We start from the raw sequence: 26,773 nt of genomic DNA on the forward strand, positions 1-26,773 counted from the left end.
CCCTGAAATTCCCAAAGGTATTGTCCCCAAATATGTAGGAGGCAATGATATCACCAAGTGCTTTACAGCCTTTGAGAGGGCTTGTAACAGAGGCGTAACAAACGCCCCCGCAGCCCCTACTCTTCAGTAAATGAAGGGGGCCCCCTCAGCTCTTCGGTGTGAGCTGTGAGAGGGAGGCTTGCAGCTAAAGCAAGCCTCTCTCCCTAAAAAGCAGGTGCAGGCTGTCTGCAGCCTGCTCTGAGCTCCTGCTGACTGAAGAGAAACAAAGTAACAAGTTACATTGTTTCTCTTCAGTCAGAGCCAGACCCAGGCCCAGAAAAGGGATGGGGGTGGGGACCCCAGAGACAGCAGTCTCCACAGGGCTTTGCTCCTCTGAGGCAGCACAGAGGTGACAGAGACATTGTAAGGATTTTTGGGGGCCAGGGCCAAATTATTTTGGGGTCTCCTGTTTGGAACAGCTTTGAATTTATGATCCTATTTCAGCTCTTTCATGCACCCTTTGGCCAGGTCACTGACAGTGCACAAGCACACTATTGTAAATTCAAATGTGTTTACATCTAATATTAAGGGATAGTAACTAGTGTTTTCAATATTGTAACACAGCAGCAGCTCACTAATGTTACTGCAAATAACCTCTGTGTCACCCTCCCATTTCTCATATTTCAGGTCCTTTTGATCTAAAATAACCTTTTTTTATGGATTTTGCATGAAACAAACACATTTCTCAGTAAAATGTCTGTAATAGATTTTCACACATCACCCACATTAAAAATGAATTAAAGAAAAATGGTATGTAAAACAAACACAAACTGTCTATGCATTACTCAAGGTCGCCAGGACAAGACTCTGCAGAAAAGAGTTAGCTCTATGAGGGGGCCCCCTGAATGGCCGGGGCCCTGGGCCAGAGCCCACTTTGCCCATGCCTTAGCACCTTCCCTGCGGGGCACATTCCCCCGCTGTGTTGGGGGGATTGGGGTGCGCACAGTGCCCCGTGCTCATGACAAGCTCAGCTCGTCATGCAGCACGGTGGTTGTGGGCTCATGGCGAGCTGGGCTTGTCATGACCACACCCTTTCCTTTAGAACGCTCACAGAGCAGGGGAATTAGCCCAGCGTGCGAGCGTTTCAACGGTCATGATGAGCTGAGCTCGTCATGGGCACACTAGCACCGTGGCTCATGACGAGCTGAGCTCGTCATGAGCGTCGAAGGAGTTAAAACATCTCTTTGCCAGGAGAAGGATTGCAGCTCCAGGAATAAGACTCTGCTGGGACGCATTGGAAGGCACGCAAGCATTGGAAATGCAATAGTCCTCGCATTTGTTTGTGTTGGAGCTATTGGCATTGTAAATGGCAATGCTTTTTACTTATTTGCTACAGAGTATATGCATGTGGTTTGTTGTGGAATCATGTGGGTTGGATTGAATTAGTTAGTTGTGTAATTGTGTGGCTTGGAATTGTGTGGTGTGGAGTGAATGTGTGTATTGGAATTATGTGGCATGGGTCCTGTGGAATAATGTGGATAGTAATTATGTGGTATTAAGTGTCCTGGAATTATTTGGAGTGGGGTTGTGTCAAGCTACATCCAAAACCTAAACTGTCCTCATGATATCTAGCACTCTTTGTTTTTAAAGAGATAGCTTTGGTATTTATGTGTGAATAATCTGCCATAAACATAGCGCAACGTATTAACCTTTTCAAAACTATGGTGATGGAATTCCATCGCACGAGCAGCGGGAGGATTGGGGGAGGCGGGGCTTTAGCAAGACGCAATGCAGTTAAGAGGAGAGACTATTACACGCTGCAACAGGAGAAACCATGAAAGTACCATCATGGCCAACAACATTGTTCTCTTAGTGAAATCCCCTGGGCAACAACCAAGCAGCCTGGGGTGGGACTTTGGAAAGCAGTCCACCAAAAGGGGGCCAGCATTTATGGCTGGCACAGCAGAGAGCGAGTGGAAAGCACTCAGACTCTAAGCTTGATCAAAAAAGCACAGCTATGCTGCTACTTTGGGTCTAGGAAACCAGATTAAAGTTTCAGAGTCAGACTTTTCATCCAGCATGCATGGCACTCTTGAACAAATCAGGGCAGGCTGAAAGTCAGTGACATGCTGACAGCTGGACACCTAGTATACCAGGGCCTAGGGAGGAGGGGGGTGAGAGGGCACGACCTCTGCCCCCCAGAGTACACAGTGGATGCTGGGTGTCAAACATGAGCTATTGGAGAATGCCAAGATGGACCAGTAAAGCTTGACATAGGCCACCAGGACAGGCTTTCAGCTGAGTGCAGACCTAAAGTCCCAACACCCAAAGGGATGCCTGAAGGGGTCTCTTGTAATGGGGTCACTTTATAGCTGCTATGACCATAGGTTCCTACTTTCTCTTCAGGGAACAAGAGATATGTCACATTCTAAAACACGTCCTGTTAATGCAGGTAAATGTGAGGAGGAGAGTGGGGAGACGGGTGAGATAGGCCCTAAAGATTATTTTCCTGCTGACCTCTGTATATCCATAAGCAGGTGTACACACAAGTGATAGTTGCCCCTTTCCCCTTACCGGCTTTGTGTTAAACATGCAGGCTAACAACTGCATGTGTAGTCTTGGGGTGAATGTGACCTATTTAACAGTTCTATGTGTACAAGTCTCAGGGCCCCTTGTGCACGTGTACATATGTCTTCTGCATTCATTGCTTTTGGGTACAACTCTCAGGGCCACAGATGAACCTTTGTAAACTAGGGATGACGGCAGATGTTTTTCTACATTCCAGTGCCATGTTCATCCTCCTGGGCCCCAATCACATGCATGTGCACATAGGCAGCTTGAAGGCTTCTTTCTACTCTGTGTAAAAACAGAATCCTCCTGTTATATTCAATGCATTGATATGTTGACATCAGAGACTTGGTTTAAGCCCTTCTATCCTAGTGGTGTACGGTTGAAAGGTATGGAAGGAAACTAAATCGTTTTTTTTAAAAGGGGGTGTCTCCCAGGCAGTCATAATGGAATAATAAATGGAGTACTGGTTCAGACGGCATCCCCTTTGGGTCCCTCTGGGTTCATGCAGACACCGGAAGTTATTGTCGCCTTGGCTGAAGCACACGCTATCCATGACACTGTGGGGCTGACGCCATGACAGGATGCCAACGCTCTCTTAACTGAGGTGTCCCACATGTTCAGCTCTAGCCACTGCTACCTAATGTGTAGTTCTCAAAAACAGCAGGCACGTAGTTTTGAAAGACGGAGGTGACAGCAGCTGCGAGTTAGTACACCAGTTTGAATTTTACTTGGGTTGATGGAATATTATATTAATAATGTTAAAATGTAAATATTTTGCTGACCAATTGATCTTTTATGGTTCAGATCTTTTAATTAATTCATCCAGGAACAAATACTCTTACCTAAATCCAAAGGCTGATGAGGTAGAACAGTGGGAGAACAGAAGAAGGAGATAGAAGGCGAGTAAGGGAGGATACCGGGGGACTGGGAAAGGCGAGATGGAAGCAATAAAATATCAGGGGTTGTCACCCGGATGATAGCCGCTCTTGCCAGTATTAGCTCTTTCGCAACATATTCAGTGTCAGCAGGCTGGGTCTTTTAGTTTATTTTATTTATTTAAGAAGTTTTATATAGCGCTTGACTGACCAGAGGGTATAGGAGCGCTTTACAACAGTTACGATGCAGAGAATTACAAAATACAGAATAGTGTAGGTCGATTAACGGCGAGTTCAGTTTTGCGGCTTGTGGACATAGAGTCGCAGCTGTGAGAGGTGACTGTTTCCACACTCTGGCTGCTCCTATCTGTTTCCTAGGGAACGGTTGAGGAACAGGACTTTGAGCTGGCTTTTAAATTTTGCAAAGGAGGTAATAGTTCTGATGTGGGGAGGAATAGAGTTCCAGATTTTGGGTGCGCTCCCGGCAAAGGATCGAGTCGCAGTTTTTTGTTTCCGAGTTTTCCGCTGGATGAGTAGAAGAGAGTTCGAGCTTCTCAGGTTCCTGGTCTGACTGGCTTTTTTGAGTTTGACTGCCAAATATTCAGATCTGCCTGTGTGTAAGGCTTTGTGTGTGAGGCAGGCTGTTCTGAAGCTAGCCCGCATTTCCACTGGGAGCCATTTAGGTTCTCTGAGTGCCGGAGAAATGTGATCAAATTTCTTGATTCTGGTGACGATTCTTGCTGCAGCGTTGAGCGCTGTTTTGAGGGGGCAAGATGTGATTTTGCTACTCCTGAGAGGACTGTATTTCCATAGTCTAGTCTTGACAACATCAATGCTTGGGTGGCCTGTTTGAGATTATTGGACGGGATGAAAGGTTTTATTTTGTTCAGTAGTTTTAGGTTGAGGAAGGCGCTCCTGGCTGACTTCTTGATGTGTGAGTTCATGTCCAGTTTCAGGTCTAGCGTGATACCTAGAGATTTGAAACAGTCGGCCAGGGTGAGGTTCCCATAGAGCGCATCGATGGCTTTTAGCCATTCAGCAATTTGGGGGTTCTCCTCTTTGTTCGAGATGAGGAGAACTTCGGTTTTATCCGGATTTAGTTTAAGGTGGTTGCTAGACAGCCAATTTTGGACATCTCTCAGTATGTCGTTGAGTCTTTCGATGTCCTTGATGGAGGAGGATTCCAGGTAGATCTGCGTATTGTCTTCATAAAGATGGAAGCAGATTTTGGCTTTTTTGAGTAGTTTGGTGAGGGGTTCCATGTAGATGTTGAAAGGTTGTGGAGAGAGCACTGAACCTTGCGGGACTCCCTTGTTGAATGGATGCAGATCGGATGCAAAGTTTTTCATTTTGATTCTTTTGGTGCGGTTGTGTAAGAAGGATGAGAGCCATTAGAGGACCGCCTTGCCAAGTCCGGCTCATTCTTGGAGAGCCTTAATGAGAAGTTTGTGGTCTACCGTGTCAAAAGCTGCTGATAGGTCTAGGAGGATGAGAAGGCAGCAATGGTCTGAGTCTAGTGATTTATGGATATCGTCAATGATGTTGAGGATCGCGGTTTCAGTGCTGCATCCTTTTCTAAAGCCAGACTGATGGGAGTCAAGGAGGTCGATGTTGTCTAAGTGTTGGGTTAGTTGTTTAGTCGGTCATACCCACTGCAGTCAGTCTTTGTCCCGAAGGTGGGATACCGGATGTTAACACGAAAATAAGAATTCCATCACTTTGGTTTTTGGTGGAATTATGCTCACTGCATCAGGGTTATGCCCAATTCCCACAGGAAGTGGTCATATAGAGGTGTAGGCACCCTGAAGGTAAGTAGCCTATTGGCTACTACCTGTCACTACCCACTTAACACCCTAAATTGAGTATTCTGGTGGCCCCTCTGATGCCAGCGCTTAGATTTTAAGGACCTAGAAGCAGACAACAAGGAAGAGAAGCTACTACAAGAATGAAAGACTTAATGGGGACTTTTGGTGCCAGACCCTGCCTCCTGCACTAGTTTTGACAATCGTGAAGAAACCGACTCATCCTGCAGTTGAAACTGTACCAAGACCCCCAGTAGACTGTCAGCTCTTCACAAATTGACAGCAGTATCCCTTGGAGTAGAGGAGCTACTCCCCTGCAGTCCACAGGCATCGAAACAGCAGAGTCCAGTTTACCATACTGCTGCTCGCTAGTTGTACCGATAAAGCAGCCACTCAGGAAGAGATCAGCATTCTCTGGATGGTCAGATCCGTCTCTCCACCAAGTGAGAAGACGCCAGGACCATCCGGAGACATACAGCACCACTACCAGGGGTACTTGACCCCTTGCAACAACCAAGGCCTGTTTAAGTCCAGTTGGGGCTTCAACAGCCCTCCTGCCGTCATTTTTGCATCCTCAAAGGGCGAGATAGACAACTGCCAGGTCCTTTGTTGCACCAGCCCAGTTGACCAAACCCCTCTGCACCTGAGCGTCCCATCCCAGGGTAAAGAGAACCAATAGTGCTGCCTTACTTCCAGGACCCTTGAGAATCAAGCTCCCCCATTGAGAGCTACCGACCTGTCCCCAAGTCCCTACCAACCTGACCAGCATCTCTGCACCCAGATGCCCAAGGGCAGGTTAACTCTAACCGCTGATAGTACTTTGAATCTTACTCTCCTACCACCTTTAGTCCTGAAGGGGACCCCTGGAAACCTACTGCAAGTCCTGTATACCCTATGCTTTTTTCTCCCATAGGAAAGCATTACGCGTAAAAATGCATTCAAGTGACAATTTTGCTTATTTATGAAATTCAATATTTAAAAAAATACTTACCTGATAAAGTTCTTGGTATCAAAATTTAAATAAAAATATGATGTATTTTTCTAAATTGAACTCAGATTTATTATTTGAGTGTGTCTCCCATTTATTGCCTCTGTGAGTACATAAATGCTTACCACTACAATCTGATTAGCCTAAACTGATCGCCCACACTACCCCAAAAGTGAGCATTTATTGTTTTTATTTTTGCCTCTATAAACCAAAAAGGGTTACCTGGACTCTCTGCACACACAAAGTGTACCTCGTTTTGGTACACTGTATAGAGAGCCAGCTTTCTACATTGGTAGCAGCAGTGGGATACATGACTGTGCATGCGGATATCACTTGGTCAACAGGTGACTCCATGAAGTAAATCCACAATTGGCATTAGTTAAAGGATTATTTTGGCAATTTTGTTGATTTTTCAAAATGTGCTAATTTGAACTGTAAGGGCCTTTAGCTAACTCCCCTGGTCTAATTCATTCGAATTTAAAAGTTATCCTAGATAATTAGGCTTTAAAAACAAAGCATTATAATTTTTTTTTTATTCCTAAAAAGGTCCCAACTGATCTAATACCATGTTCTGAGACAGGTTACTAAACAGGTGCTCAACCTGGCTCCTTTCAAGAAACTTAAACTGACCCAACCAGGCCCGGACTGGCCATAGCGGGCACCGGGCAATCCCCCGGTGCGCCGCACAGGTGGGGGCCGGTTTTGGGCCCCTGGGGGCCGGTTTTGTTACAGGGCCGTTTTTGCAGCATAGCTGCAAAATCGGCCCTGTAACAAAACTGCAGAAAAACAGCCCGACAAAGTGCTCAGCCGCCCCCCTCGCCGGAGTGGGGAGGGGGGGGGGGGGGGGGGGGCTGCCTAGCACTTTGCCAGGGCCGGTTGTGGTTCCCAGTCCGGCCCTGCTTAAGGACCTCTGTAAAGCATGGAACCTTGCCATGGGATCTAAATCTACTATAGCACATCTACAAAACCTTTTTTTGCTGAGCATGATAGAGCCATGGCAATGAATGGAAGCCCCAATGGTTCAGTGGATAGAAAGGTCAGTGAGTATGACTAGTCCTCAGATTCCCCTGCTGACAGCACTCCTACTGGGAGTACGCTGGTAGTAACCCAGATGATATAGAAAAGGAAGATCCTGATCTTCTAAAACTAGCTAGGATAATAGCTCTGGAGGCTAAAATCAAAGCGATAGAAAAAGAAAGAGCTGAGATGGGAATAGGACCCATCTCTGGTGGAGGCAAAATCTCAAATATGGAGAAAGATTAAGCGTTTAGCCCTGAAATTCCCAAAGGTATTGTCCCCAAATATGTAGGAGGCAATGATATCACCAAGTGCTTTACAGCCTTTGAGAGGGCTTGTAACAGAGGCGTAACAAACGCCCCCGCAGCCCCTACTCTTCAGTAAATGAAGGGGGCCCCCTCAGCTCTTCGGTGTGAGCTGTGAGAGGGAGGCTTGCAGCTAAAGCAAGCCTCTCTCCCTAAAAAGCAGGTGCAGGCTGTCTGCAGCCTGCTCTGAGCTCCTGCTGACTGAAGAGAAACAAAGTAACAAGTTACATTGTTTCTCTTCAGTCAGAGCCAGACCCAGGCCCAGAAAAGGGATGGGGGTGGGGACCCCAGAGACAGCAGTCTCCACAGGGCTTTGCTCCTCTGAGGCAGCACAGAGGTGACAGAGACATTGTAAGGATTTTTGGGGGCCAGGGCCAAATTATTTTGGGGTCTCCTGTTTGGAACAGCTTTGAATTTATGATCCTATTTCAGCTCTTTCATGCACCCTTTGGCCAGGTCACTGACAGTGCACAAGCACACTATTGTAAATTCAAATGTGTTTACATCTAATATTAAGGGATAGTAACTAGTGTTTTCAATATTGTAACACAGCAGCAGCTCACTAATGTTACTGCAAATAACCTCTGTGTCACCCTCCCATTTCTCATATTTCAGGTCCTTTTGATCTAAAATAACCTTTTTTTATGGATTTTGCATGAAACAAACACATTTCTCAGTAAAATGTCTGTAATAGATTTTCACACATCACCCACATTAAAAATGAATTAAAGAAAAATGGTATGTAAAACAAACACAAACTGTCTATGCATTACTCAAGGTCGCCAGGACAAGACTCTGCAGAAAAGAGTTAGCTCTATGAGGGGGCCCCCTGAATGGCCGGGGCCCTGGGCCAGAGCCCACTTTGCCCATGCCTTAGCACCTTCCCTGCGGGGCACATTCCCCCGCTGTGTTGGGGGGATTGGGGTGCGCACAGTGCCCCGTGCTCATGACAAGCTCAGCTCGTCATGCAGCACGGTGGTTGTGGGCTCATGGCGAGCTGGGCTCGTCATGACCACACCCTTTCCTTTAGAACGCTCACAGAGCAGGGGAATTAGCCCAGCGTGCGAGCGTTTCAACGGTCATGACGAGCTGAGCTCGTCATGGGCACACTAGCACCGTGGCTCATGACGAGCTGAGCTCGTCATGAGCGTCGAAGGAGTTAAAACATCTCTTTGCCAGGAGAAGGATTGCAGCTCCAGGAATAAGACTCTGCTGGGACGCATTGGAAGGCACGCAAGCATTGGAAATGCAATAGTCCTCGCATTTGTTTGTGTTGGAGCTATTGGCATTGTAAATGGCAATGCTTTTTACTTATTTGCTACAGAGTATATGCATGTGGTTTGTTGTGGAATCATGTGGGTTGGATTGAATTAGTTAGTTGTGTAATTGTGTGGCTTGGAATTGTGTGGTGTGGAGTGAATGTGTGTATTGGAATTATGTGGCATGGGTCCTGTGGAATAATGTGGATAGTAATTATGTGGTATTAAGTGTCCTGGAATTATTTGGAGTGGGGTTGTGTCAAGCTACATCCAAAACCTAAACTGTCCTCATGATATCTAGCACTCTTTGTTTTTAAAGAGATAGCTTTGGTATTTATGTGTGAATAATCTGCCATAAACATAGCGCAACGTATTAACCTTTTCAAAACTATGGTGATGGAATTCCATCGCACGAGCAGCGGGAGGATTGGGGGAGGCGGGGCTTTAGCAAGACGCAATGCAGTTAAGAGGAGAGACTATTACACGCTGCAACAGGAGAAACCATGAAAGTACCATCATGGCCAACAACATTGTTCTCTTAGTGAAATCCCCTGGGCAACAACCAAGCAGCCTGGGGTGGGACTTTGGAAAGCAGTCCACCAAAAGGGGGCCAGCATTTATGGTTGGCACAGCAGAGAGCGAGTGGAAAGCACTCAGACTCTAAGCTTGATCAAAAAAGCAGAGCTATGCTGCTACTTTGGGTCTAGGAAACCAGATTAAAGTTTCAGAGTCAGACTTTTCATCCAGCATGCATGGCACTCTTGAACAAATCAGGGCAGGCTGAAAGTCAGTGACATGCTGACAGCTGGACACCTAGTATACCAGGGCCTAGGGAGGAGGGGGGTGAGAGGGCACGACCTCTGCCCCCCAGAGTACACAGTGGATGCTGGGTGTCAAACATGAGCTATTGGAGAATGCCAAGATGGACCAGTAAAGCTTGACATAGGCCACCAGGACAGGCTTTCAGCTGAGTGCAGACCTAAAGTCCCAACACCCAAAGGGATGCCTGAAGGGGTCTCTTGTAATGGGGTCACTTTATAGCTGCTATGACCATAGGTTCCTACTTTCTCTTCAGGGAACAAGAGATATGTCACATTCTAAAACACGTCCTGTTAATGCAGGTAAATGTGAGGAGGAGAGTGGGGAGACGGGTGAGATAGGCCCTAAAGATTATTTTCCTGCTGACCTCTGTATATCCATAAGCAGGTGTACACACAAGTGATAGTTGCCCCTTTCCCCTTACCGGCTTTGTGTTAAACATGCAAGCTAACAACTGCATGTGTAGTCTTGGGGTGAATGTGACCTATTTAACAGTTCTATGTGTACAAGTCTCAGGGCCCCTTGTGCACGTGTACATATGTCTTCTGCATTCATTGCTTTTGGGTACAACTCTCAGGGCCACAGATGAACCTTTGTAAACTAGGGATGACGGCAGATGTTTTTCTACATTCCAGTGTCCATGTTCATCCTCCTGGGCCCCAATCACATGCATGTGCACATAGGCAGCTTGAAGGCTTCTTTCTACTCTGTGTAAAAACAGAATCCTCCTGTTATATTCAATGCATTGATATGTTGACATCAGAGACTTGGTTTAAGCCCTTCTATCCTAGTGGTGTACGGTTGAAAGGTATGGAAGGAAACTAAATAGTTTTTTTTAAAAGGGGGTGTCTCCCAGGCAGTCATAATGGAATAATAAATGGAGTACTGGTTCAGACGGCATCCCCTTTGGGTCCCTCTGGGTTCATGCAGACACCGGAAGTTATTGTCGCCTTGGCTGAAGCACACGCTATCCATGACACTGTGGGGCTGACGCCATGACAGGATGCCAACGCTCTCTTAACTGAGGTGTCCCACATGTTCAGCTCTAGCCACTGCTACCTAATGTGTAGTTCTCAAAAACAGCAGGCACGTAGTTTTGAAAGACGGAGGTGACAGCAGCTGCGAGTTAGTACACCAGTTTGAATTTTACTTGGGTTGATGGAATATTATATTAATAATGTTAAAATGTAAATATTTTGCCGACCAATTGATCTTTTATGGTTCAGATCTTTTAATTAATTCATCCAGGAACAAATACTCTTACCTAAATCCAAAGGCTGATGAGGTAGAACAGTGGGAGAACAGAAGAAGGAGATAGAAGGCGAGTAAGGGAGGATACCGGGGGACTGGGAAAGGCGAGATGGAAGCAATAAAATATCAGGGGTTGTCACCCGGATGATAGCCGCTCTTGCCAGTATTAGCTCTTTCGCAACATATTCAGTGTCAGCAGGCTGGGTCTTTTAGTTTATTTTATTTATTTAAGAAGTTTTATATAGCGCTTGACTGACCAGAGGGTATAGGAGCGCTTTACAACAGTTACGATGCAGAGAATTACAAAATACAGAATAGTGTAGGTCGATTAACGGCGAGTTCAGTTTTGCGGCTTGTGGACATAGAGTCGCAGCTGTGAGAGGTGACTGTTTCCACACTCTGGCTGCTCCTATCTGTTTCCTAGGGAACGGTTGAGGAACAGGACTTTGAGCTGGCTTTTAAATTTTGCAAAGGAGGTAATAGTTCTGATGTGGGGAGGAATAGAGTTCCAGATTTTGGGTGCGCTCCCGGCAAAGGATCGAGTCGCAGTTTTTTGTTTCTGAGTTTTCCGCTGGATGAGTAGAAGAGAGTTCGAGCTTCTCAGGTTCCTGGTCTGACTGGCTTTTTTGAGTTTGACTGCCAAATATTCAGATCTGCCTGTGTGTAAGGCTTTGTGTGTGAGGCAGGCTGTTCTGAAGCTAGCCCGCATTTCCACTGGGAGCCATTTAGGTTCTCTGAGTGCCGGAGAAATGTGATCAAATTTCTTGATTCTGGTGACGATTCTTGCTGCAGCGTTGAGCGTTGTTTTGAGGGGGCAAGATGTGATTTTGCTACTCCTGGGAGGACTGTATTTCCATAGTCTAGTCTTGACAACATCAATGCTTGGGTGGCCTGTTTGAGATTATTGGACGGGATGAAAGGTTTTATTTTGTTCAGTAGTTTTAGGTTGAGGAAGGCGCTCCTGGCTGACTTCTTGATGTGTGAGTTCATGTCCAGTTTCAGGTCTAGCGTGATACCTAGAGATTTGAAACAGTCGGCCAGGGTGAGGTTCCCATAGAGCGCATCGATGGCTTTTAGCCATTCAGCAATTTGGGGGTTCTCCTCTTTGTTCGAGATGAGGAGAACTTCGGTTTTATCCGGATTTAGTTTAAGGTGGTTGCTAGACAGCCAATTTTGGACATCTCTCAGTATGTCGTTGAGTCTTTCGATGTCCTTGATGGAGGAGGATTCCAGGTAGATCTGCGTATTGTCTTCATAAAGATGGAAGCAGATTTTGGCTTTTTTGAGTAGTTTGGTGAGGGGTTCCATGTAGATGTTGAAAGGTTGTGGAGAGAGCACTGAACCTTGCGGGACTCCCTTGTTGAATGGATGCAGATCGGATGCAAAGTTTTTGATTTTGATTCTTTTGGTGCGGTTGTGTAAGAAGGATGAGAGCCATTAGAGGACCGCCTCGCCAAGTCCGGCTCATTCTTGGAGAGCCTTAATGAGAAGTTTGTGGTCTACCGTGTCAAAAGCTGCTGATAGGTCTAGGAGAATGAGAAGGCAGCAATGGTCTGAGTCTAGTGATTTATGGATATCGTCAATGATGTTGAGGATCGCGGTTTCAGTGCTGCATCCTTTTCTAAAGCCAGACTGATGGGAGTCAAGGAGGTCGATGTTGTCTAAGTGTTGGGTTAGTTGTTTAGTCGGTCATACCCACTGCAGTCAGTCTTTGTCTTGCTGATTAGGCGTGCCCCCTCGTCCTGTAAGGTGGTGTACTCCTAAGTAAAGAGGACTAGTAAATTCCCAGAAGTCCTGTGCCAGATATTGGATGCATGGGCCCCTCATTTTGTCAAAGTGTAGCAACTTGTTCTGCCGGGAAGCAGTAAGCTTGTCCATCCCTGTGAGGTCCCACAGTTTATGCAGCCAGTCAAAGTGAGACGACAATGTATCTGTGCCCCATTTGGTTTTGATGACATGTTTAGCCCCACATAAAGCCAAAACCTGTTATTATTGCTTTGCCTTTGTTAGAGGGTACAGGGTGTGTTTGGGCATTGGTGAGGCTCAGTAGGACGTAGCTAGAAAGACAGGGTATATCTGTTGCAAACATTTCATTGATATCTTACAGACGACCTACTAGTAGCATATGAGTTTGGGACAGAACCAGAGGACACAAGTCAGTGTGTCTGGGTGGCCGAAGTTGCTTTAACAGCCATTAGGACTGTTGAGTTTCCATTTCACCTTCTGGCTGGGGTGTAGTACTAATAGTGTGTAATCTTATGCATTGCTTCTTTAGCTGAGGCACAGAATGAGGAGGTGTGCACTTTGTGGAGGATGTCAGTCCATTTCTTTATGATGAAGTGAAAGTCCTGCTCAGCCTCCGAGCTGCGGGGTTAGAATAGTTGCACAATTCCCATGTTTTGAATTGTGTACCCAGACCCACCTTATCTAGTACACAGAAAAAGGCTCATGCACTCGATAAAATGCATGGTCTCTGTCAATTGACAAGAGAAGTGCTGGGACGCACTCTACAGTGAATGTGTGTCTGTCTGTCAGTCTTTCTGACACCCTGAAAGAGAAGGCTGCCCCGTGTGAAAGGTTATGTTTGTGACTGGTTGTCTTTGTCTTTATCGATTTAGAGAAATTTGGGTAAGACACCTTGGATTGTTTCTGCAGGACAGAAGGTTGAAGAAAGAGGTAGGTCTTACTTTTGGGCTGATGATCGACAAGGCAGGAGTTGGGGAAACTTATGAGTCTTGAGTTGGAAGGTTGGGTGTTGGCAGGAGATCCTCGAGTTGTTCTCTGAATAGTAGCAGGTTGGATGGGTTTTGATGCTCTACAGGAAGTCTGTTTCAAGGGCTGTTGTCAAACATTAAATGGATCAGACCTCTGCAGAGTATTTTTAAGTGAGTTATTGGGAAGGTGGTGTGGGGTTGGAACATAGCTTATTTTTTGGGGTGATTTTGTCCTTAATCGATAGTGGTGCTTAACAGTAAATGGCTTTGTGAGGTAGTGGCGTGGAGGTTGAAAAAGCAGGCAGAGACAGTAGTTAGCATCCAGGAAATACAACAATGTACTGTTTAAACACATCTTTCCAAGAATGGTAACAGACATTTGCATGTGTTAAAAGCCTTACAATTTATTATCAGAGTATAAACTCTAATGAATTAGCAAAATTAAAAGGCAGCAGGGAGAGATTTCAAGACCAGGTTTACTAATGTAGAATGTCACAGGTGATGGAAAATGTTGATAAACGAACTCTAACCACAAAAAAGTGTACATCCCATTTAAGCCAATGTGCTGACCTAATAGATGCACCTTATGCAATATATTCTTTTTCACCTTTTCCTATGTTGGAATATGCCTGGGGGTTTTGGGAGCTGTGTCAATGTGGATGTCTCTGGGTATGAGGTATTGACCTGGTGGGGGATCTTTTTCTTGTTTGCATAAGAGTCCACGACAACATTGCTATGTCACTGTACAGAATACAACGAGAATGCTGTATGAGTGATAAGGGAAGTGAAGGGGTTTGAACAAGGCTATTATAAATGGTCCAAAACAAAAAGTGCCTGTGGTGGGTCAGAGGTAAGAATGTGTACTCCATTCCAGCAAAATCCTCTCCTCCATCAGTGGCCTTTTTGCATGTGTTTGGGTGTGTGTATGTAGATGGAGAGAAAGAAAGAGAGAGAGAGATTCAAACAATGTAAACAAACAGCACTGATTTGCAACTAATGGTTGTTGGACAATTTAATGTGTGTGGCAAGGTGCAGTGTCTGCTTTTTCTGTGTCGTCCCACAATACATTAATCAGCTGTGGTGGAGGGCACTACTAGAGCCAGGACAAATAGCACTGGGGAACAGGCACCATCTGGCCTCTATAGAGACACCAGTGAAGACTCTGGAGTAAACAAATACAACCTGTGAGGCTAGGGGTTCTGGGAGAGTATGAGAAAGAAGAAGGGCAATAAGGTCTGTACTAGATTGGTGAAGAGCATAAGAATGCACTGGAAGCGCTAATCAAGGGACCCAGCGAGAAAGTATGAAGGAAAGAAATCACAAGGTGCTATAGGGACAAGGTCAGCTAGGGTATAAAAGAAGAAAAGAGGTAGGGAACGGAGAGGGTGAGAAAATGGGCGAAGGGAATACAAAGCAGATAGCATAAAAAGAGCAGAGAAAGGGAGAGAAATACTGCACAGGAGACAGTAGAAGCATAGTGGAATGATTTTGACGGGATGGGAGAGAAAAAGTTGGAGATAAAAGTGATAGAGAATAGAAAGAAACAGGCTGGGATGAGAATGAAGAAAAGATAGGATGCTCAGAAATAATGGAATGGAAGAGATAGAAAGCAAGAGGGAGTAAGGAGGTGTGAAAGAGCAGGAGCAGTGGATGCAGTTTTGGCAAGACCGAACAAAGAGTGGGCCCAATGTTGCATATCCTGACAGGAGTCTGCATCAGAAAACCCACCTAAAATAGGGCAAACTTCCCCTGCGTACTGATGGCAGGGTCCCTGTAGTGGATAGACCACCACCTATGATAGACTGCAGGCAGACTAAGCCCAACTGTTAACTCCACCATCCAGGGTTACTTATAACGGCCCTATTGGTACCAGTGGAGTAGCAATAGCCCCTACAGTATGGCAGGTGGCTTGCCTGAGAAATCTTGAGTGGCGCGGAGAATGGGGGGGAGCCCCATCCATGTACTTTGCAGGGGGCCCCCTCAAGTTTCGTTACGCCACTAGCTTGTAAGATGAGGAAACTCAGCCAGAAGTATTGGGGCTCTCTACTCTGGGAGCTGTTTTTAGGAAAGTGAGGGGGACACTCCTGACTCTTACTTGGGGCGGATGCTGTGTCATATGACCTCATTAAAGATACCTTGATGGAGGGCTTTGGACTCACCACAGAGGTGTACAGAATAAGGTTCAGGGAAACTCACAAAACCTCGAGTCAGACCTGGGTAGATTTGTTTGACTTCCCATTTAAAACCTCTAGGTGGCTGGTTAAAAGGTAACAAGGTGCAGGGTATGCTCAGACGTGAGTCCTTTGCTCACTTTGCCACTGGATTCAAGCAAGCCGGGCTGAAGAAGGCGGAAATGCCAGAAACCGGTCCTCGGTAGCTTGTTTCCGGTCCAGGGAAGGCATGGCTTGGCAGTTCGGGCTGGACTGTTCCCATGAGGCACAGGGTCAGACTGATTTGCAGATGGCCATGTCTGAACTGGGGTGGCAGAGTGGGCTAAAGAACGGTGATGGATCACACCCAGATCAGTTGACTGGGGGTGAGTGCTTGTATTGTCAACGCTCCGTCCATCATTTCCTTTGTTTTTTCTTTGTTCGCCCTAAGTTGCCAGGGTATGCTCAGTCGTGAGTCCCTTGCTCACTTTGCCACTGGATTCAAGCAAGCCGGGCTGAAATGCCAGAAACCGGTCCTCGGTAGCTTGTTTCCGGTCTAGGGAAGGCATGAATTGGCAGTTCGGGCTGGACTGTTCCCATGAGACACAGGGTCAGACTGATTTGCATATGGCCATGTCTGAACTGGGGTGGCAGAGTGGGCTAAAGAACAGTGATGGATTAAACCCAGATCAGTTGACTGGGGGTGAGTGCTTGTATTGTCAACGCTCCGTCCATCATTTCCTTTGGTTTTTCTTTGTTCGCCCTAAGTTGTCAGGGTAAGCTCAGACGTGAGTCCCCTGCTCACTTTGCCACTGGATTCAAGCAAGCCGGGCTGAAGAAGGCTGAAATGCCAGAAACCGGTCCTCGGTAGCTTGTTTCCGGTCCAGGGAAGGCATGGCTTGGCAGTTCGGGCTGGACTGTTCCCATGAGGCACAGGGTCAGACTGATTTGCATATGGCCATGTCTGAACTGGGGTGGCAGAGTGGGATAAAGAACGGGCATGGATTAAACCCAGATCAGTTGACTGGGGGTGAGTGCTTGTATTGTCAACGCTCCATCCATCATTTCCTTTGGTTTTTCTTTGCAACACAATGATAGGCAGCATAATCTTATTATGAAACAACATCTGTTAAGTAACTGTTTTTCCCAAAAAATGCATCAATACTAGGCAGACCTAGGTCCTGTCTTTCTCCAAGGATTGGGAAAGAAGGCTGACCGTTGGGTTAAGACTAGGGAGTCCAAAAAGTCTCCTGGAGGGGGTGATCAAAAGAAAGAAAGAGTGGTCAGTCTAAAGATAATAACAAAGTGTCCTCTAAAAGCCCCCCAAAACCTGTTCAGGAGGGTGGGCCCCAACACAATACACAGACCAAGGGAGGGTAACAATGTTCCCTCTAATTATTTTTCTCTGTGTGCGGCAGTGAAGGGTTTCTGTGCCCTGTAGCCAAGGCGGTGTGCGCTGAATACTGGTGAAAATTCAATATGCAAATGAATTGTTGTGCGCAAGGTTCTAAAATGAGTTATGTTCACTCCGATTTAAGGTTTATTTGAAAATGAATGCAAAATGTTTCATTTTGATTCAGTTTATCAATATGTGAAATCAGTGGCGGCTGGTGGATTTTAAACGTAGTGATTCAGAAATGTTATATTGGACTATAATATACAAGTGCAGCGAGTGAGGACCGAAAAAGGAAGGTGCGTGGGATCCTCCCATCACAAAAACATTTTGTGAAAAATGTGTTCAAAGATTGGCTAATACGGCATTAATTTATTGAAAACTTTGCACTTCAGTTCAAGGCAAATAAATACAGCATGATGTGCAGAGTTTTGATCTAGACATAACCGCACACATAAGTATGCACAGACATAAGAATAGTAAGATCTCTGTACAAAACATGTATTAGTGTTCAATACATTCTGCTAGCATTTGCTTTTTACAGTTCTATTGCCAGTTTCAGGCCTTTGGCTACTCAAAAAATACGAAGGACAGAAGCAGATACGCAAACTTCTTTCGTATTAAGTGGACACCCTATGCATTGCTGTCCTGATATATTGTACCATTTATCCTCTTCGTTTTCCACTGACATACTCAGTGCCTGCTAAGATTGACAATGTAAGTGCCATGGTTCTCTTGTTTCTTACATAAGCCACCTGGGCATTGCCCGATGCTGTGCTCATTTCACTTAAATTCATCTTTTGTTTTGTGTATGTTTGCTATTGTTGCCTACGAATGCCACACACTGCCCACGTGAAAAATATTTTAATAAACTTGCACAGGTACATGACGTCTTTAAAAACCTACTGAGGTTGCTTTTGTGTTGCAGTTGTTTCTGACAATACAACACACCAGGAGACCAGAGACTTGTTTTTCAGAAGCTCATCATGTTCGGAGTTTTCAGTATTTTATCAAACTGTGATAAAAAAAACACAGAATTAACTTAAGCGGCCACTTCTACATCCACTACTGGTGCACCTACTGCACCGTTTGAAAATGAATGAAAAGCCTCGGTCGCCTGAATAAGAAGTTAATCAATTACACAGAGTGTGTAGCAGTCATTACATTTCAGGTTTTTTTTGTTATAATGCAGGAATGCATTCTTTGATTCCTGTATTGTTTTTGTTTAATTGTTTTAAGAGAAAATACAAGTTTCCCGATATACTAAACAGTATCTCCCATCTGGGTTTAATATTTTTCATTGAAGATTGTACTACTGAACATCGACAGCAACAATATTTTGGTAAAAGTATTGAGGGACAAAATATCTAAAGGGAAGGAGCATACATGGAAGTATAGATTTAATATCCCTAACTCCACATACACATACTTTGAATACACATGTACCAAGTATGTGCATACATGTTGCGTTAGGTATTGAAAATCTCAATTTACTTACCTGTCGAGATTTTATTTTCAAAATTCTGCCCTCAATATTGTGTTCCATCAATACTGTGGTTTCGATATTCAGGGGGCATGTATTTTTTCAAACCTAGCCTGCATGGATTTTTAAGCCTCAAAGTGTGACTTTGGGCTACTTTGCAATAGAATCCTACTTATGGGTGGAATTGAAGTTGGCCTCGCAGGAGGCTACTACACAAAAGCAGGCTGAATAGTGACGATTTCCTTTAGATATATAGGCTGTGAATGGACTATTGCATGAGAAGTTTGATTACAGGAGGAACACAGGAGAGTCATAAGGCTGCCTTTTCCGGCAGGTCTGTTTTAGGTAATATCACAATAGGACAAGGAATTATGGCTTTGTTTTACTGTAAGAATGGTACTTTTTTGCACCATTTTCTTATTCAGAAATATGTATTATCTTCTTCAACTTCAGCAATATTGGTTGGTTTCTTGGATAAACATGCCCTGTGCATTCTTTAATTGAACATTAGATTATGCTCGACATTTGTTTACAATGCTAATAAGCAGCCAGACTTTCCCTGAAGACAGTAGTGGGAACTGTATATGATTTGGGCCTCACCAAGCATACTCCTTCGTACAGGAGTAATTATTTATAGAGTGTTACAGGAACAGCGGACTGCCGCATTTCTGTTCTGAACCCCCTGATCGGGTTAGCAAGACGCAAAAGGCCAAGCCAGCAATAACTGAAAGGTAACCACTGCGTTTGGAAGTCAGTCGTGGAGACCTGCAGAGTACAAGGGCAGGGATGCGGTTGGTTCAATATCCTGTTTGCCCTTGAAAAATAAAGGAAAGGAAAGCAAAGCCTTGCTGCCACCCTATTCATGGTCTACAGACAAAACGTACATCAATGAAACCGGAGTATACATATCCCCAGCATGAACATCCGCTCGCTGATTGAAATGTGAAAGACCGGTTGCCCCACTAGACATTAATGTACCATAACACCCCTGGACCTACATGTACCCTGACCTCGAGGTGTTTGGCATTCTATGTAATTACACAACTGGACTGCACTGTACTGGGTTACTGGAGCTTGGCCTCTCCCATCCAAACCCCCATGATAGGAGTAATACCCATTTAGATGGGGCATCACTGGATGGTGGTAAGCTAGCCAACCCGAGTTGGTTTGTAGAACATATACCCTCTTATCAATGGTTGTTTTCAGAATGTAGTATCACTAATCTAAGACGCCACGAGTGAAGTAGGTAGTTGTGAGAGATAGCAATTCACACAAAGGGGCATGATCTTGAACAAACCCCAATGAGCCAACCCAGTTTCACTACCTTGACCAGAACTGCTGCGAAGGCAGCTCCTGCCAACATAAGCGATGTCCGCGGGGGCTGTGGACATCTTCAGATTCCGAGAGCAGTTACTCCGTCAGGGTGATGGAGTATTTTACATTCAACTTTACCAATGCCCAGTGCGAATACATTCTTGTGGTCTAGACTTTTCAAATGCCTACATTTTCAGTCCCTCAAATCCTACAATTTGGGGCAAACAACCTGATTTGGAGTTTAGTAAATTCATGTCAGTGCTTTTGTGACATTGTTAAGCTCCATTGCCTTACACTGAATATGAAACCAATTTGAGACGAGCTCTCCACTCAACTACTGGAATGGCCATTGAAAGGCCTTGCTCAACCTGAACACTATCCAGAAATGTTTGGCGAGTCCTCCCTACGTTTTACGTTATTCCATCACCGAAAAGAGAAAATAATGAATTTTCTTTCTTTAGTGCATGTCTGATGAATGAGTGCTAGAAAACAAAGCATTGTCAGCACAATGGTCCTGGAACTGATGCCACCCTTTTGGTTCTGGAAATTCTTGTTGTGTTCTCTAATGGTATTGGCAAATCATTATTGGTAGGGAAGCTGCCAGGCCCTCATCATACTAAAATAAAACATTGGATAAATCCAAAAATATTTTGGGTCTCTAAAATGCACACATTACCAGAGTAAACCGTAGCACTGAGAGGAACTATTTTGTGTGTGAATGTGCTTCTTGTGAAAGGGAAACATGCACTAACTCAAAGTGAAGTCAGTCAAAGGCTGAAGTGGGCTGCCCATTGCCCCATGATGCATGTTAGAGTGGATGGAGGCAAAATGTGAATGACACAGAAACACACTAATGGATAATGTCTGACTGAAAACTCCTATAACTATGTTAAAGAGATAAGTTTAGTAAAATCATAAGGGCTTGTTAGCCAATCAGTCTGGCATTGACTTCCAGTCTCCTGCCTTTACTAGTACTTGATTTGCAGTGTTTTTGAAAGTCTTTATTATGAATAAATAGTGTACAAAAGATAAATAAGTAGAGAGGCTTGCAATGACAGATAGAGAGAATTTATAAATAGTGTTGCATGGATGGTTAGATAAACAGATAGATAGACAGAGTTGCATAGACAGATAGGTAGATAGGTAAATAGGTAGCAAGATGCATGGATGGACAGCTAAATCTCGCCCCCCATCAAACGGGTGGACAAGATTAAGCAGGACCATGTCGTCTTTTGGTAAGAGTGGAGTTGCACTCCTCAACCCTGGACTGGGCTTTCTGTCTTTGTTGGTGCTGCTGCCACTGACTTTAGGTTAGGCAGACTCCTCCTGGCGGGTCTCCTGGCGAGACTGCTTCAGTCTGCGGTGCCTCCTTAGTCTGACTGATACACTAGCAGGCTCCTTCTCTGTTGTCCCTTTGATCCAGGGAACTGGTAGACTGCCTACCTAAGTTTGGGGAGCAGGGTACCACACTCGCTACTCTCTTGTCGGAAGCTCTCGTCAGGTCGGCTCATGTTCCAGATCTACTGTATGTGATCCGCAGCTGAGCATCTCCTTCAGCCACATCTCACACCATCTACCACCGTCCGACGCCACAGCTTTGGAACATACATGCCCCCCTTCTCATGGAGGAGATTCCCCACCTTAGCACAGGATCCCCCTCTCCTCTCAAACCTCCCAGCCAACTCCCATAGCCTTGACACCAAAGACGGATGAAGACACTGCACGAAAGGCTCATAGACCTGGGGGCAGAGGGAGTAGATGACCACGTGCCTCAGCTGTGCCAGCAAAAGTCACCCCCCCCCCCCCCTGAGAACAATTTAAGTATTGAGCCATGATTCCAAGAATGGAAAAGACTTATTAACATAATTCGGTGGGCAAAGTCACACATAATTTAAGTAAGGCACTGATAGAGGCGAGAGGGTCAAGCAGTGCACAGCTGAATACGTTTGATAACTGTGAGTGAAATCTCTATGAATGGAATACCCAAAAGCCATACTGGAGAAGGATAAGTTAGTTGCCAGAAGGAAAGGAGTGATTAGTTAAGTAGAATACAATTTATTCAAGTGTCTCAGAAAGATAAACGTGTTGTTAGACATGGCAAAAGTTCATTTGAGAGGAGAAATCAACAGTGTTTTTTTAGCAAAGGAATGAAATTGTCCAACACTGGAGGGACGGGTCAGGGGCCTGATAATTTGAGGGATAAAGAGGTCTAAGACAGTGCATTAGGGCTTTGCTGACTTTCGACCATATAAAGAGGAGTTCGACTGCGTCTGTGAGGCAGGAAAGAAAGCTCAGAGAGAAGGTGTGTATGAGTACAAAGTGAGGTTCGAGCTTGTAATGAGAGTGATACTTGAGTGAAGGCAAGAAACTGACGGGATAGAAGGGATCATTGTTGGGGTTTGAAAGAAGCCCCTCTCCACCCACAAAAAAACCCTGCACATTTCACTCCTGCAGCATGACATTTTATTTTCACCACTTTCATCATAGTGCCAACGGCCAGCCCACTAACAAATTGTCATTCAATATAACACTCATTCTGTCCATCTTGAATCAACCCTGCAGGTGAGGTGGCCAATGCCAGCCATGCCTCACGGAGCACTCCTGCACACCCACAACTACTGCAGGGCCAAACGGAAACCAACTGGAAGCGAACCACCATCAACATCAAGTGTATAAGCCTTTCTCTCTGTAGCCTCCTGAAGGTACAGAAGCTGGCATTACAGAAAGGGCCACAAACCCTTGCACAGATTGTGCAGGGGCACATTTAGCACCAGTGCAATCCTAAGGGGGCTTTCTCATGAAAATGAAGTGAAGACTTTGCCTCTATGCCCGCACTGTATTATGAGCGCAAGCCCAGAAGCAAAGAAGCCATGATGAGGTTCACGCTAGTGCAATTCAAATAGGTAGCACGTCGTCAGTGCGCTCCCCAAGGGCCCACCACTGGGAGGCTACATTGGGGCTCTTGCACTTCCAGACCTCCCCTCTAGGTGGGCGCAGTCAGTAATTGCACCCGCCTGCAGGAGGATCTCTGTCCTCCTTTGGAAATAAAGCAGGCCGCGCGCCACCTGCACTGTGGAGGACAGAGCGGCAGCTATAAACAGCTCTTAGCCTTTCACTAATTATATGCAGCCCCCAGGGCATACACGAATATAAGTGTGCCCTGTGGCAACACGTTATCTGTAATGGGGTACAGTGTCTCCGTTTGCGCTTAAAGGTGCGCCACTGCGCCAACATGGACAATGCACTCTTACACGTACCCAGTGCTGGAAAAGGACAAATAGAAGTTCAGGTGCTCTGCCCCAGAGTAACTGCTTATTTGTGAGAAGTGCCGGTACTCTACAGTATTAGGTCTGTCATGAGAAGTGCCGGTACTCTCCCGCTCATAATAAAAAATGTTGGTACTCCGCATCGGGCATTTAAAGGAAGGACTGCACGTACATAATGCAGCACTCGGCCTCCAGCGCGGCCTTGTAGCCCTACTCATAGAACCCCCTAGGTGCTTTGCTGCTGTAGCCTCCTGTAGCTGTTCCCTGATCCGAGATCCCTGGGGTCTGTAACAACGGCCGATGTTAGCGGCCCTGGACTCCATACTTACTCCAGCTCCTTTTCTTCCATGGCGAACGCTCGAACCGTCCGTACATTGCCCAAAGCCTCGTCAGCCACTCCAGTCGCTCTGGCAACCTGCAAGTGAGAAGCAGAGTCCGTCACCATGGAGAAGACTTGAACCTCTCCTCTGCGCCAATGTGGGGAGGGTGGGGGTTCAGAGGGAGGTCAACCCTTGACCATATGGTGGACACAGAGGATACTTACACGAGTACAGTACACATTACACTGGTACAGGCCTGGGGGACAGCAGGGAGACAATTAGGCATGGGAGGATTTCGCGGATCCACGATCTGCAAATTTGCGTATTCGCGGATATGCAAAATCCGCGAATTTGCGGATTCGCAGATTTTGCGGATTTCCTTAATGGAGGGGGGGTCTTCTGTGCGGCCGCGACGACGCTCACAATTGGTTTTGGGTTGATGAATGAGTCACTGAATTTGAGCTTCAACTAGTTCCCAGCGACCATGTGTGTGTTACTATGCAATCGCCCCGAAGGGCGCAGGGGTCCCTTGAGTGAGCTGTCCATCATAGTGGGTAAATGGCGGAAGTCAAGGATGCAAAGGCCTCTATCCAGCATCACAGCTGATTTTCGACACTCACGATTGTTTTTGGGCTGATGAATGAATCACTGAATTTGAGTTTCAACTACTTCCAGCAACCATGTGTGTGTTACTATGCAATCGCCCCGAAGGGCGCAGGGGTCCCTAGAGTGAGCTGTCACTGTCTCAACCTATAATCCTGTAACTATTTTAGGATGGCGCCGGCAAGCTGCCAGCGCCATCCTAAAATAGTTACTAAATTAGCTTAATCAGGAAGTACTAATAGATAAAATAAAGCAGGTGCTCGAGCACCTGCTTTATTTTATCTATTAGTGCTTCCTGTTGAAGCTAACTTAGTGACTATTTTAGGATGGCGCTGGCAGCTTGCCGGCGCCATCCTAAAATAGTTACAACTTCAAGCTTGAAGGCTTGAACTTTTGCCCCCCGAATCCGCCGCTCGCGGATTCGCGGATTTTCGGTAAATTCGTGGGAGTTTGCGGATTGCGGATTTACCGAAAATCCACGAAATCCGCGAGCGGAACGGATTTTGCGCTCACACCTAGAGACAATGGCTGCTACCTTCACTCACAGCTTGATGGGGGAGATTCAATGAAACGCGGTGCGGCTGCTGTGTTAAGTGAGTTAATAATGGGGGTCCAAGGTACCAACTTATCTCTTCTAGATGCGAAACCAGAACACAGTGCTCTGTTATCTCAGAGGCCCCCCCACACACACAGAGGGCAGTCTGTCGGGGCTCTGTGCATTTGCAGGGTTTCTATCAATACCTGCTCCTGGGCTCGGCGCGAGAGCTTCCTTAGAAAAGAGCCAATCAAGGCGCCAGCTCCCACCAACGTTGGCACCACCACAACCATCAGCGTCGTCAGCTTCGGGGAGATGAGGTAGAGTGAGATGAAGCAGCCGGCAGTCTGGGTGATGCTACGTAAACCCTGCGAATGGAAACAGAGGGGATAAACATGCCTTAAACAAGAGAGGAGAGTTAGAGTGCAAGCTGCCCCTGTGGAAGTGCAATCTGATACACAAAGGTAGTGCAAGTGCTGGGTGAGAGTGCAAACGCTGCACTGGCAAGTGCAAGTGCAAGAGGAGTGTGTGGACTGGGTGCAAGGTGCAGTGCAAGAGGGGAGTGTGCTTAGTGCAAGTGGAGCGTGTGGACGGTGCAAGGTGCAGTGCAAGAGGGTAGTGGGCTCAGTAGAAGAGGAGTGTGTGGACTGGGTGCAAGGTGCAGGGCAAACACTGTACGGGCCAGTGCAAGTGCAAGAGGAGTGTGTGGACTGGGTGCAAGGTGCAGTGCAAGAGGGGAGTGGGCTCAGTGCAAGTGTAGTGTGTGGACTGGGCGCAAGGTGGAGTGCAAGAGGGCAGTGGGCTCGGTGCAAGTGCAAGAGGAGTGTGTGGACTGGGGGCAAGGTACAGTGCAAGAGAGCAGTAGGCTCAGTGCACGTGAAGTGTGTGGACTGGGTGCAAGGTGAAGTGGAAGAGGGTAGTGGGCTCAGTGCAAGTGCATGAGGAGTGTGTGAACTGGGAGCAAGGTGCAGTGCAAGAGGGCAGTAGGCTCAGTGCACGTGAAGTGTGTGGACTGGGTGCAAGGTGAAGTGGAAGAGGGTAGTGGGCTCAGTGCAAGTGAAGGAGGAGTGTGTGAACTGGGAGCAAGGTGCAGTGCAAGAGGGTAGTGAGCTCAGTGCAAGTGCAAGAGGAGTGTGTGGACTGGGTGCAAGGTGCAGTGCAAGAGAGTACTGGGCTCAGTGCAAGTGCAAGAGGAGTGTGAAGACTGGGTGCAAGGTGCAGTGCAAAAGGGGAGTGGGCTCAGTGCAAGAGGAGTGTGTGGACTGGATGCAAGGTGCTGTGCAAGAGGGGAATGGGCTCAGTGTAAGAGGAGTGTGTGGACTGGGTGCAAGGTGCAGTGCAAACGCTGCACGGGCCAGTGCAAGTGCAAGAGGAGTGTGTGGACTGGGTGCAAGGTGCAGTGCAAGAGGGGAGTGGGCTCAGTGCAAGTGGAGTGTGTGGACTGGGTGCAAGATGCAGTGAAAACGCTACACGGGCCAGTGCAAGAGGAGTGTGTGGACTGAGTACAAGGTGCAGTGCAAGAGGGGAGTGGGCTCAGGGCAAGTGGAGTGTGTGGACTGGGTGCAAGGTGCAGTGCAAACGCTGCATGGGCCAGTGCAAGAGGAGTGTGAAGACTGGGTGCAAGGTGCACTGCAAGAGGGGAGTGGGCTCAGTGCAAGTGGAGTGTGTGGACTGGGTGCAAGGTGCAGTGGAAGAGGGTAGTAGGCTCAGTGCAAGTGCAAGAGGAGTGTGTGGACTGGGTGCAAGGTGCAGTGCAAACATTGCACGGGCCAGTGCAAGAGGAGCGTGTGAACTGGGTGCAAGGTGCAGTGCAAATGCTGCATGGGCCAGTGCAAGAGGAGTGTGAAGACTGGGTGCAAGGTGCACTGCAAGAGGGGAGTGGGCTCAGTGCAAGTGGAGTATGTGGACTGGGTGCAAGGTGCAGTGGAAGAGGGTAGTGGGCTCAGTGCAAGTGGAGTGTGTGGACTGGGTGCAAGGTGCAGTGCAAACGCTGCACGGGCCAGTGCAAGAGGCGCGTGTGAACTGGGTGCAAGGTGCAGTGCAAACGCTGCACGGGCAAGTGCAAGAGGAGTGTGTGGACTGGGTGCAAGGTGCAGTGCAAACACTGCACGGGCCAGTGCAAGAGGAGC

At 46.6% G+C, this 26,773-nt stretch overlaps 1 protein-coding gene across 1 annotated transcript in view; it reads right to left on the minus strand.

The window, feature by feature from the left end:
• Nucleotides 1–26,773, minus strand: part of ABCB8 (ATP binding cassette subfamily B member 8) — a 512,951-nt gene that overhangs the window by 220,831 nt on the left and 265,347 nt on the right. Inside the window, exons 6-7 of the mRNA XM_086940923.1 lie at nucleotides 24,851–25,012; nucleotides 23,516–23,601 (exon numbers count right to left, since the gene is read on the minus strand). Of these exons, the coding sequence (XP_086797049.1) occupies nucleotides 23,516–23,601; nucleotides 24,851–25,012 (248 nt within the window). The remainder of the gene's footprint in view (nucleotides 1–23,515; nucleotides 23,602–24,850; nucleotides 25,013–26,773) is intronic.

The sequence above is a fragment of the Lissotriton vulgaris genome, chromosome 10, assembly GCF_964263255.1.
Source record: "Lissotriton vulgaris chromosome 10, aLisVul1.2, whole genome shotgun sequence".
NCBI classification, from domain to species: domain Eukaryota; kingdom Metazoa; phylum Chordata; class Amphibia; order Caudata; family Salamandridae; genus Lissotriton; species Lissotriton vulgaris.